The sequence below is a fragment of the Gymnoscopelus microlampas genome (assembly GCF_963454915.1).
Source record: "Gymnoscopelus microlampas genome assembly, chromosome: 19".
In the NCBI taxonomy this organism is placed as follows: domain Eukaryota; kingdom Metazoa; phylum Chordata; class Actinopteri; order Myctophiformes; family Myctophidae; genus Gymnoscopelus; species Gymnoscopelus microlampas.
In genome coordinates, this window is record NC_139956.1 from 14,447,953 (window position 1) to 14,460,994 (window position 13,042).

General features: G+C 43.7%; 3 protein-coding genes across 3 annotated transcripts in view; 1 reads left to right on the top strand and 2 right to left on the bottom strand.

Moving 5' to 3' along the window:
- Nucleotides 1–13,042, top strand: part of LOC311034328 (uncharacterized protein) — a 492,900-nt gene that overhangs the window by 380,343 nt on the left and 99,515 nt on the right. The window lies entirely within an intron of this gene.
- LOC311034893 (solute carrier family 24 member 2) overlaps nt 1–13,042 on the bottom strand; it is a gene marked incomplete at both ends in the record, with an annotated part of 62,181 nt that overhangs the window by 30,878 nt on the left and 18,261 nt on the right. The window contains 3 exons of the mRNA XM_084042922.1: nt 1,775–1,789; nt 5,319–5,427; nt 7,625–7,666. Of these exons, the coding sequence (XP_083899048.1) occupies nt 1,775–1,789; nt 5,319–5,427; nt 7,625–7,666 (166 nt within the window). The remainder of the gene's footprint in view (nt 1–1,774; nt 1,790–5,318; nt 5,428–7,624; nt 7,667–13,042) is intronic.
- LOC311034894 (protein YIPF5-like) lies at nt 11,611–12,318 on the bottom strand (the record flags this gene model as incomplete). Its single annotated transcript, XM_084042923.1, has 1 exon — nt 11,611–12,318. One exon carries the CDS (start codon nt 12,316–12,318, stop codon nt 11,611–11,613), a length of 708 nt encoding a protein of 235 aa, XP_083899049.1.

Sequence of the window (13,042 nt, forward strand, 5' to 3'; positions counted from 1 at the left end):
CTATTGACTGACGAGTAGCCCTGCCTGTGGCACATGAAGCCCAATATCTCCTCCCCCTGACAGAGGATCCAAATGGCAAAAAAAAGGCTGGTATGTGGTTTGCAAGTAAACACCAACAGCTGAGCCTGTGTGGTGTTTGCTGCTACAGTACAAGCCGCTCTGCCGTTTCTCTGCAGCCAGCCACGTGACAATCTCACACGTATTTCTCCCCAAAACAATGAAACTTCACGCAAAAGAAACTGTTTAGGAGGAACTGCACCTCAGGACACTTTTAAATCCCCCAAATCCCCAGAAAAAAAGGTCATGTTAGCTCAGTGCTAAAATAACAAATAGGTCTTGTTTTGGGGGGAGGATGCAGAAATTAGAGAAGGAACTCACCAGAGTCATCTACCCCGGAGAGTCTGGATTCAGGGAGGTCCCCTGTTAAACAACACACATTTCTCCAAGTTGGGTTTGGGCCTTGGGGAAATGCTCAGGAGCGTGTGTCCATATACAGCGTGCGTCTGTATTGCGAGTCCCCAACAAACAAAACACCTTTTAACCATTCTCCCATCAAGATCCCTGCCTTCACAGCCAGCACAGTTCACTCTCCAGCTTGGTGTCAGAGAAACATAGACCTTTTATGGTGATGGTTTCTAGGCACGGATTGGTGGATTTCATTATTTTGTCAAATGTGAATTGGTCCTTAATTAGATGCACAAATCAGGAGATAGGATTCATTATGTCCGTCAGTTTAGTTTTTAGTTTTTTTCTGTCTCTCTGGGGGATTTGCAGGACATTTTTGACTCCCAGACCTTCTGGACGAGTCACGTCCGCAGAACAACAACATTACACTGCTCAATAAAGATCCTTTGTTTCTCAGGGAAACCATGGGTACAGAATGTGCCCAACTGCTCAAATACCGTAAATCAATAATAGTTTGATGAGAACAGCTTGAGGTAAAAAGCTTGTTGAGGACTAACTAATTTTAGCCCGTTTGCCATTAATTGCTCTGTCAAGCTCCTATTGACTTGGACTCCAAAGGAATGGCACTGAAAAAGGGCTGACACCTTTTCTCCAAATGCTCTATGCGCGCGAATAGGCAAACAACAACCGCGTCACGTCAAGGCCGACTGATTATTGAACTCCCCCTCATTCCTTCATTGCCAACTTCTTGTGACGCTGGTCTTTACTGTATTTCACTTGACTTTATGATAAAAAGAGCCTAATTGGTACAGTAAATGATAGTGTGGTCATAAACTACTGGGACAGAGATTAAAATATACAGACAGACCGAGTTGGTTAGTATAACACAATGGTTCTCAAAGTGGGTTCCAAGGACCCTCAGGTTTCCTTTGGGGGAGGGGGGGGGTTCCAAATCGACCCTTACAGGTCTATAACTCTGAGAGTATACACATGGAACCAAATGGCCCCGTTCACAGGTTCATTTGGTTCCATTTGTACACTCTCAGAATTCTGGGGGTCCTTGAAATGTTCGAGAACCACTAACACATAGATTACTACAGTTAAAACAGGTACAACGTAGGCGAGAGAGAAACAGGGGATCATGGGGAAACACGATGGTCATGGAGGTTTTCAAGAGAGAGAATAAAATCCACAGACGAGAGTAAATACAGTACTCGGACAGTAAAGAGAGAGTGGACATAACTCGAGAGATGCTGTACAGTACATGTTGGACAGGGGTTTTGGCAAATGGTTTGCTTCCAGACTGTTGGAATGACCACACACATATTTTTTTGGGGGGGAGGATACAGATATTAGAGAAGGAACTCACCAGAGTCAGCAAATTCTGAGGGGACAGTAGAGGAAAATAGAGATGAGAGAGACAGAGAGAAAAAGATAAAACCACACGGTAATGTAAGCTGATAGGAAACATTGCATCATTTGGACCGCATTACAGTTGCTTCATGATGGGAAAAAGTACATTCTGGACAGGTCAACTTTGTCAGATGAAATTAAAGGTGACAGCGAGAGAAAGTTGGAAAAAAAACCAAACAATCAAACATGTTAGGTTAATTTACAGGTGATTAAAAACAGATGATAGGTTAATTCAGGGATTTGAGCTTGTGACACGTGCATGTGCATGCATGCTGAAGCATACACAGCTCGTGCACGTGCATGAACACATACATACATACACACACACGCACACACACACACACACACACACACACACACACACACACACACACGCACACACACACACACACACATACACACACAAACGTAAGGACACCCAAGCACACGCACGCACACATGCGCGCGCGCGCACACACACACACACACACACACACACACACACACACACACACACACACACACACACACACACACACACACACACACACACACACACACACACACACACACACACACACACACACACACACTAACATCTAATGCCCAGAAACAGTGGAACGGACAGTAACCAGTCAGTCTCCAGCGCTAGTAAACAACCAACTTATTTTCAGAAGTGTCTATGAAAAATGCATAGATGCTGCAGCCCTGCTGGCTCTCTCTGCATCCCCACTGAACTACACTTATAGAACTCGCAGCACGCAAGGACGAGTAGCACTGACTTGGAAATGCTCTACCTCTCTCTCTCTCTCTCTCCTTCTCGCCCCCTCTTAGTTTCTCACGACAAAGATTGCAGACAAAACACACCTTTTCAGTCTTTATGTTGGTAAATGCTCATGGAACGGACTCACTCATCTCTGAGATGAGACCATAACCTAAAGTAGTTTGTTCTGTTTGTTCTGTCTGCAAATTTCCACGTACAGTTTTGCGGCTATAATCAATGAAATCCAGAAAGAAGTATGAAACCCTACACCATTTTGTCATTCTATTGTTGGAGGCAGATTTGCCTACTTAAACCATTTTAAATGCAGGATGCAAACCATTGATCAGCAGGAACAACACACAGTTTGGACAAGGGCAACTGTGTGGACAAGATTAGATAGTCATTTGCAGAACAAACAGAGTAAATCAAATATTTCAAGCATGTACCGTACTGTACGCAGTAAGCTCACTTTATACCCCATCGTACGACGGTGTCACTTAGTGAAAAGAAGATATTCAAGCTGACGCTTGGTAGAATATCTGTTCTTTTTGGCAAACGACACAGTCATGCGAAAGAGTATAAATTAGGCATTGCTTTGATAGATACCATAAGGACAATGCAATTCAGTTTGAGCACATATTTTGAGGACATATTTCTGTCAATGCCCTACTGATATGTTCAAGACTGAGTAGTCCATCTCTTTTCCATCTACCTATGTGCCTTTTTTAGATGGTATACGGCCACTACAAGACATATCATCGACTAATATTCACATAGATAATCCAGCTACATACATGCACAAATTTCAAGGAAATCACTGAAGAAAAGGCAGAGGGAAAAAAAGTTCTGCGCTCTCGACCTGTGAGCAGGTTTAATATCAACATTCATATTTTTTTACGAGGAAAAAAGGCAGAGGGAAAAAAAGCTCTGTGCTCTCGACCTGTGAGCAGGCTTAATATCAACATTAATAATTTTATTTTACGAGGATTAACACCAATCATATCAACAAGTGACTCACTGTACTCTTTTCATCAAAGCAAAAAATAAATAAAAAGTTAATCATTTCACATACACCCCGTCTTATGTACAGCATAGCTGTCTGCTTATTGCATGCTATACGTTCCTTTTACCCAACATTAGCTTCTTTTTTTGGGGAGGGGCTGGGAATATAGTGACACTGCGTCTTCCCAGGTGTATTAACATATTTATTCCCTGTGCCAAGCTACTACGACACTGCCATTTAGCATTTCCTTCAGCAGTAAGCTAATAGACTTTCATCCTGGATTAAAGGGAAATCGTCTCTTCCCAACACTTTGGTCTTGATGCGAGACCGAGCCCGCATCTGCTCACAGATGGGTCTTCAGAGGGATAAATGTGACATACCATATGGATTAACTAGGTATACATATGGCTGACACAGTTGAAACACCATCATCTCTGCTAGCTGCTAACTTTGGAGACACTGGATCTTGGCCTTGGTATTCAAGGATGTCACATTTATCATTGATTTGACTGTCAGCAATACGGAGGTGGATATTTGGTGATTCACAGCTACCAGAGTGAGCTCAGGTTCAAACCACCAACATGTTTCAGGTGCTCATAAAACGCCTTGCTTCCAGTGAAAGAGACAGTGATCAACAGCTGCCGCGAGTACATTATTGCCGTGTCAACTTAAACAGCTTGGATTCCCCAAATCCAGGGCTATCTTTTATCCTTTATCCTACTTTGATAGAGCAAGACCAAGCCTGTAAAAAATAAAATCTTATTATCTATCCCTAAAGTGATCACGCTGAAAATGAAGAAGATATGACCATTTCCGTATCACCCTATCAGATTCAAAAGGAAATGTTATGCACATCACATCCATATATTTTGTCGCTGGTGCAGGACAAAGACTTTTAAGTGACTGCATCAGAAGAAAACACCCGCACAACAGCTTACTGTAATGCTCTGAAATGTTTTGCCGTGCAAAAGTAAGCTGTTCACTGTTTACTTTTGCACGGTATCAATTTCCAGCCCATTAAGCTGCTGTGCAGACCCCTTTAAAAGATATGAAAAATGTAGTCTCAAAACGTCAAGTCAAGGAGGAGAAAATACTCACATTTACACTTATTTATTTGGCTCACATCACAAAAAAAGAAGAAACCTGACCAAAAAAACCCGAAACAACCAAAAAACAACACTTAAGTGTATCGACAAAGAGCCTTCCTCAGGCACTCTGAGGAATGCTCTTTGCCAAAACATGTAAGATGTGTGTGTGTGTGTGTGTGTGTGTGTGTGTGTGTGTGTGTGTGTGTGTGTGTGTGTGTGTGTGTGTGTGTGTGTGTGTGTGTGTGTGTGTGTGTGTGTGTGTGTGTGACACACAGAGAGAGATGTGAGCCGAATAAATAAGTGTAAATGTGAGTATTTGTTCCTCCTTGACCTTTTTCATCTTTCGGAATATTTCTAGCTGGGTTTTGGGTTTAGCATTCCACCGAGAAGCCCACAGTTGAAGCACAACCTGTTTTTCTAACTCTTTGCTCTTTTGTAATGATCATCATTTCTTTGATATATCAAGTATCATCGACAACAATAGTATATATTTTCTTCACGTGAAAGGAGCTTCAACATTATGATTAATATTTCTTACATTGTTATCAAGACACAACGAAAACGTCTGTTATCTCCTGGAACCTAGAGGAGACATGGGCTGGAGAGCCATCGTTAAGCAGCAGAACTTTGTGTGTTTGTTTGTGTGCCCCGGAGGGGACAGATTTACCTTCGCTTAGCGGGTCCAGAGTATGGATCATCAGCTGGAAAATACTGTTCCTCATCAGGCTGTTATGCAGAGAGGCGGAGCTTCCTCCCCTCTGAAGACGAGGCCTGGCCTGTAGGGAGAGGAACAAAGCGTCAGTCTCTGATGTCATGATTGTAAAACCCTGGGATCTGGCATCACAATAACCTGCTTGACAATTATAGTCTTGAAAACTTTTTTCTATTATGCATTTAAAACAAAGGCCATTGTTTGTGGGGCCATTCAGAGATTCTTCATGCATCAATGCAGTCTGCCAACAAAGCCAAGTATAGATGCTACTGTATAATACTATAGTACTTATTTTCCTGAGCCGCTTAATGTCACATTTTAAAGCATGCAAGCTTTGATTATTTCCGCCACATAATTCTTTTCACTTTCACTTCATTTCCTCATCTTACAAAAATACAAAAAGCTATTTGCTCACAAATCTAATCTACTCCATCTATTTTTATTATTATTATTATACAGTATAATAATAATTAATTTAATAATAATAATTATTATTATTATAATTATTGTTAATTTGCCTTATTTTATTATTGCAATTTTCTTTATTTTATTGGTATTGTTATCCACACTATTGAGGAAGTACACGTACAACATCCTCATCTACAGTAACCCCATTAAGTGCAACATGCAACCCATTATAACTACAGACAAATCCATACTCCACTAAGGGTTGGGGCATGCATTCTCAGTTAAGTACACCTTTGGGTTATTTGGGTTTTCTCTCAAATTAACCCAAGGGATTCCTCACAAGGTCACTCTGCAGTTTAAAGCTGAACTTGAGAACTGTGGGAAACCGGCCACCATTGCAGGCGGCAGCTGTTTGGAGCGTGCCCGCCTTTGGCTCCCCCACTGACGACGCGTAGGCACAGTCTGGAGGTGTCAGCTACTAATTCACAAGCCCATATGGGTGTGAGCGGGCGACAAGGGAGAGACACAGACTGGCAAGGCTTGCCAAATGACACAAGAAGGTGGTTTAGTAGCGACCACTGAGAATGCTTCCGTGGCTGCAACAAAACAGTCTGATCTGGCTCCCGTTCTTGAAAAAAATCTTTTTTAGAGGAATCGACGTCAGTGTTTTGACAATCTGGGAACCATTCGGTTAAATATATCTATATATTTTTTAACCTCTGGGGCAAGCTTGTATCAAAGCCTGAATAACAGGGAATCAGGCTTGGCCGAGCCCCTTTATGCTAATTTTTAAGCTGGCTTCCTGCTAAAAGGCCTGCCCTCTAGGAGAGCTTCTATCCAACTATCCAGCGATCGTTGGATTTTCAGACAGATTTTCATTGCGAATCGAAAAATCTGTCTGAAGAGATTAGAGTACTGATGAAAGGTACACAGTAACATCTGCAGTGTTAATGTAACACAGAATGTGAAAATGGACCCTTCCATTTTACATTTTACACTCACAGGTAAATGAACACATTTTTACTGTGTTTTCATTTCAAGTACTAATGCAGGTCCCGCTCGGGGGCGTGGCCACCGCTTCGGAAAGCATGCCCGCTCAAATGGATCGACTTCACACTCGACATTGCACTTCCTTGGGGGGTACTCAGCAACACACCCGCCGAGTGTGAAGTCGATTGGATGAGCGGCTTGCGAGGTACTGCAACCGCGTGGCTGTTTGGAGCGGGGCCGGGTTCTGGAGAACCGCTCATCCGATCGACCGAAGCAGATCGGACGAGCGGTTCTGGAGCTATATGCATAAAGACAGACATAATGTACATACCTGTACATACACAGATTCCTGTAATTTATAGATAGACATGGCATGGATCAACACATTGTTATACTGCTATTTTCTGTTTTCTGCATGCTGTGTATACAATAATTAGCTGAGGTAAGAGCAGCCTGGATGAACCCATTGACATTTTAAAATCAAGGCATTTTCGCTGACGCTCTTATTACTGAGCACGTATAGTATATAAGGGGTTCTTTCTTGCTCAAGGACAGCAGGAGGACAGCAGGACTTGTGGGCTGCACTGGGGACTCAAACCGAAACCTGTCACCTCAGCTATACAAGACTCGTCTCCCTGTAAAACTGGGTCTCCTTCTTGGGAGAACGACTCTGCGGCAGTCAGAGTGGCTATGAGCTGTCTGCATGCGGCGAGGCTGAGGTTTGGCGATAACAGAGAACATATATACATTTTTCTCACAGTATGTATGGTGGTTAGAGAAGAGCTACACCTACACAAGAAACAGGGACAACATACATAGAAGAGCAACAGAGAGAAAGAGAACGTCAATCAGACAGGACCTACCGACAGTCTGCTGTCATCCTCCGCTGCCCCAGGACTTAGCTTCTCATCCAACACAAAGAGAAAGGAAGTGAAAAAAGGGGGGAGGGGGGAAGAAGGGGGGGGGGGGGAGGAGGAGAGAAAACAGGACATAGATGTGAAGCATGCCGCAGACAACCAGACAGACAGATGAAACGACAGTAGAGAAGACATTACATCGCAGCAGCAACATGTGGTGATGGTGATGATCGACTGTGACGTGGTCGAACAGGAGACTTGAAGGACAAATACCTCCTCCCCTTGCACTGTGATGTGCTGCAACGTGCTGTGCTGTGCTGTGCTGTGCTGTGCTGTGCTGTGCTGTGCTGTGCTGCGCTGCGCTGCGCTGCGCTGTGCCGTGCCGTTCTGCGTTCAGGGTTGCCAGATCTGCTTATTATAATTTCTCCGCAAGATTGTATTTGAAAATAGCCGATCTACAAGCTCACAACGCGTCGCATCGCGACGCGATGTGAGCTTGTAGATCTGCTATTTTCAAATAGCTGATGTATATGTTAAAGTGCACATGTGGCCCATAGTCGCTTCTTTTGGGCTGGTTTTCCTAGACCTGGTTGCTTGTTTCTATCACAGAATCTGGCAACACTGTTGTGCTGTGCTGTGCTGTGCTGTGCTGTGCTGTGCTGTGCTGTGCTAGCCAGTTGAGTTAGTGGTAAACTAAACTAGATTGATCTCTGTGTGTGATCTCAGTGTGTCCTCAAAGTTTCACTAAAAACATGGGTCTTCCATAATTGAAATTAGTCAATACATACCAGTAAATATACACTTTGTTTAAATACCATTTACATGTATTACAATACGCTCTGTGCGGAACTGTATTCTCTTGTTTCCAGATCTGTTTCCCATCTGCTGCCAAGCCAATCAAACGAAGCTATGGGACACTGAACCGGAACAGGAATTGGGTATGCCACCTTCTAGAAACCGGGGACGACAGTTATGCACAGAGCCAATAAGCATAAACCCAATTACTAAAGCCTATAAAGGACATCTATTTTAGAATTATGCTATTCCTACACTAAAATAAAGGGAAAACACTCATTCTTTGTGTTCTGAAATATCCCTTGACAAAAGAAGGGCTCGAAACTCACTTTTAATTGCTCCAAACTATTCCCAACAACAGCAAACAAGCAACTTGCGCTTCGACCTTGCAGTCTTCTTCTTCAAGTTGATAAATATCCCTCCCCATCATGCAGTTCTCCTCTCCGAGCTGAGTCATAGACATAGTACAGTACTGTATTATCCCACCTTCAACATCAGGGATAGAAAGAAACCTCTACCTTTGGTGACCTAACCGGTAAATATTGACCTCTTCTAAAGTCCATTATATAATATTGTCCAAGGACAGGCAAGCTGTGACCCAAGTCTGACTTTAGATACACACAGTTCGCTATGTACAGCAGTAGGTGCATGTCAATGAACCTACTGTCTGTCTATGAAACCCCCCAGAAATGTGACAGACTACAAGGGTGAAAAATGCTCTCAGCATCTGGACAGGCCTTTCTCACAAACACGAATAACACCTAATCCTCACAGGGTCATCACATGAGCCGACTCAACCAATCACGATGAAGTGATGCCAGTCTATTGTTGACAGACGCCCAGGTCCCCTGGCTTCATTCCTAAAGGTTGTACTTGACACAGGTATGAAAATGGCAGTCACTTCTCTAAACAAAAGCTTTGTATTCACTCCTTTACGAGACTGTGCCCAATTCGTCTATTATTATGTGGCTGTGTGAGTGTGATGTGTGGGTGAATTAGCAATCACTTGAGGCCTATGTTCCTAACCGCAAGGGACAAGCTTTTGTTCAGATTTTTGCATATTAAGCCTTCCAGTGCTGAGTGGCCTGTAATCAATTTAACAGGACATTCAGGCAGAATGTGTCAGTAAAGATGCAAGTTGCTGGTAATGCTTATCTGCAATGCTGTAAAACTCACATTGCTGAGCATCTATAGTGCTGGATGAAATCACCAAGCACCAAAATGGGTGTAAGCGTTCAAACGAAAGGGTTTCTTCTTATTATTATTTCACCCCCTATCTATCTGTTAGTTTCGGCCTTTCCGACAATTCCTACACTTTCAGCTCCATGGTCACCGTTACAGTAAATCAACAGAGTCATATTTTCTGTTATCTTGCCATAAACACAGAGAACACAAAATGTTTCAGAGCAACCAAGAGTAACGCCTAAAACAACGACAAGAGGTGTATGTATATACTGTATAGAGGTCTATATATATATATATATATATATATATATATATATACACATCATTACTTATTAAATGTATTCATTGACATCATTTATTTATTTGTAGTTTTGTAAACGGGCTCCTGCGACTTGTCAAAGACCCCACTTCTGGGATTTCAAATGTCACAGATAATTCCCACATACATTGTGGCTTTTGTAGTTAATCTCCTTCACACTCCTTTTCCTCTGAGGCAATTCTGGTGAGAGTCTGGAGAGAACAGGTGACAGTGCCAGACAAGGATTATGCCACAGTTCACTCATTAAGCCCAGCATTAAATATTATGACTAATAATCACCCGGAGAGATGAGTATTTTCTTTGGATTCTGTGTATGTGCTTTAATCCCAGCAGCTCCTGCTCCCAGTTCTTATGTAATGACACATCAACGCCGTTCTTGGAAACGGATCAGCCGGCGCATGAGGGGGCGCTTGCCCCTTCGAGGGCCCAAAGCGCGTAATTCTGTATTATGGGGAATTACGGCGCTGGAGTGAGTGACATCACACTAAAACACAGCTTCCGCTATCATGCCTCAAATTGCCCACAGCTTATGGTGCGGGGGTGGGGTGGTTGGCGGAAATGTGAACGAGTCACGGGGGCGTTCCTCGCTGAGAGCCATATTGTACTGAGTAAGCCCTGACTTTCAGACATCAGAGCCAGATTATAGATTTGTCTCATGAAATTTGAGTGCACGGGATGAAGCATTCTAAAAACACATCCACTTCTGCATTGTTATCACACAGTGAATATCCACTTTGTGTCTTTGTTTGAGGGTTATGATCTATGATACAAACCATTGTCAGTATTAATTGTGATGACAAGAATGTTAGGTTCCATTAAAGCTGCTATCCTTCAATTCTGTCAGTTGTCCCCCTCTCCTGACAGAAAGAGGTAATTGCAATGATGTCCGAACTACAATCAAGATGACGGCACATCTAGTGTCCAATCCGGTGGGGAAGATGACAATCCGGTGGGCTTCGTGACATTGTCAATTAGGGTATTTGAAGCAGACGGCCCACCGGGAAAGCATCGTTCCCAACGGGCATCAGACTCGTAATACAAAATGCTGAAACAATCGCCGCCATATTTCTTGAGCATGCGGCCAGTGGGCCAAAGACGTAGCTCCCCGAATTATGACGTCAGTACAATGATGCCAGTCATCTCCATATTTGGGTGAGGTTTCAGCCCGATTAGACCGCAGTTTACGTCCAGTACAACATTCCTTTTAAGTGAAAGAGTTAAAAAAAAACATAAAACTGGTCAAAAAGATGTTTGTGGGGGTTATGGCTTGAATACACAGGACCACAATGGCCCTCAGGGCTTTTTGTGTTATCCTTTTAGAACCACTGTATAATCGTGCCACTGTACTATTTGCAAACTGTTAAAGTATTCAATCAATCAATCAATCAAACGTCCTTGGCGGCCTGCACAGAAAAATGCTGTCAGCATGCACAAAAAAATTGCCGTTGATCGATTTTGCGGTTTGTGAGATTAGCTGTGGACAGACACACAAGACTTACCATCTTCTAGATGGCTCGCCCATAAGAGCCATGCCATAAAAATCCTAATGATAGTAAAGCTTGTTTACCGGTTTACATTCGGTAATCATCACTGTGTTAAAACAATGATTACACTAATCAAGAACGGGCCTAATTGGACTGACATTACAGAAATTGCAGGGTGGTCGGTCATTTTCCATTTGAAAGGGATCGCTTCAAAAAATGGAGATGAGAGCGAAGACCCCATAGAGGAGAGCACAGGGGTAGGCCACCAGCAGCTGCTGTCCGTCCATGGCGAGCACCGAGATGAAGATCTTCGAGGCGGAGAAGCTGCACCAGCCCAAGATTATCGTCGCCATTATCATTCCAAACATGCTTTGTAAGGAAAAGAAGACTCCGCAGCTGGAGAGGACGATCATGGGAAGGAGGCAGTAGCCCAGGACGCTGGCCACGCAGCCGAAAGAAACGCCCGTCATGCTCATCAGGTTGAGGAGCGCGTACATGCCCAGGCAGCCGATGACGCTGATACCGTACACGTAACCAAACTGGATCTTTCCCGTCAAGAGCAACGTGGCTCCGAAAGCCAGACAGAACACAATCGGTCCGGCCAGGTCCGTCTCGTTCATGATGCAGCCGTCGGCCGCCTTCATGGGATGGAGCACTGTCAGAGTCTTCTGCCAGATCTGGTCAAAGTTGATCCCCAGCTCTTCGAGAAGCGGCGGCTCGTCGTCAAAGCTGCTGCACTGCGACGAGGAGGGAGTGTAGGTCTGTTGGGGATGGAATATCTGTCCCGTGTACTGACCGCCGTAGGGTCTGTTGAATTGGTCTTCTGTGTCGCAGTAGCCATAGCCTCCCTGGCCTTGGTCATCCACGTTGTAGTTGGAGTGGTAGAAATCGTTGCGGGAGTTGTCAGACCCAAACATCTCTGGCTTTGTAGCGTTTCCAAATTTACTCCAAAAGCCCTGCTGCCGACTTTGTCGCCGTGTGTCAGGAGAAAGCAGTCGGTCTGTCTGTGTCGCCAACTAATTGTCAAGGGAAGTTAAATTACATTGTGACATCATTTTATGATGTCATCATGCTGATGCATGACACATGATGTCATCATGTGATTCATACGTCATACGTCATAGATATATGACTGACGTCATAGACTGGCCACATGATGTCAGAGATCCACATAGAAGCCACAACGTCATTAGGCCCTGTCTTGTTAACATTAAGTTATAATAATCTCAGCTCCTCCTCCATATGTGGGTAATGCAGGTGACACATTTGCAAGATATTTGCATTAACATTCATTGTATTAAAAGTGCACAACAATACACTTGCATGTGCATTTGTGCTAGCTTCGTAGAAACATGCTGCAAAAGCAAATTGCATATTTGCATTCAACCTAAAATACTGTTACTTCGATCCTTGTGAAAGTCCTGTATACTTTCTCAGGGCTTGAACTTGAATAGCTGAAATCTTGCAGAGCTCTAGGCATTTTCCAGCACGTGCAAAGAGTAGGCAGCCTGTCTGTCAGAGCATGACAGAACCTCCTTCGAGATTTGTCCATCATTCTAGATGCATCGTGTGAGAGCAAAACCGTTGAGCAGCACCAGCAATTCTCTCTCTCTCCCCCTCTCTCTCTCTCTCTCTCTCTCT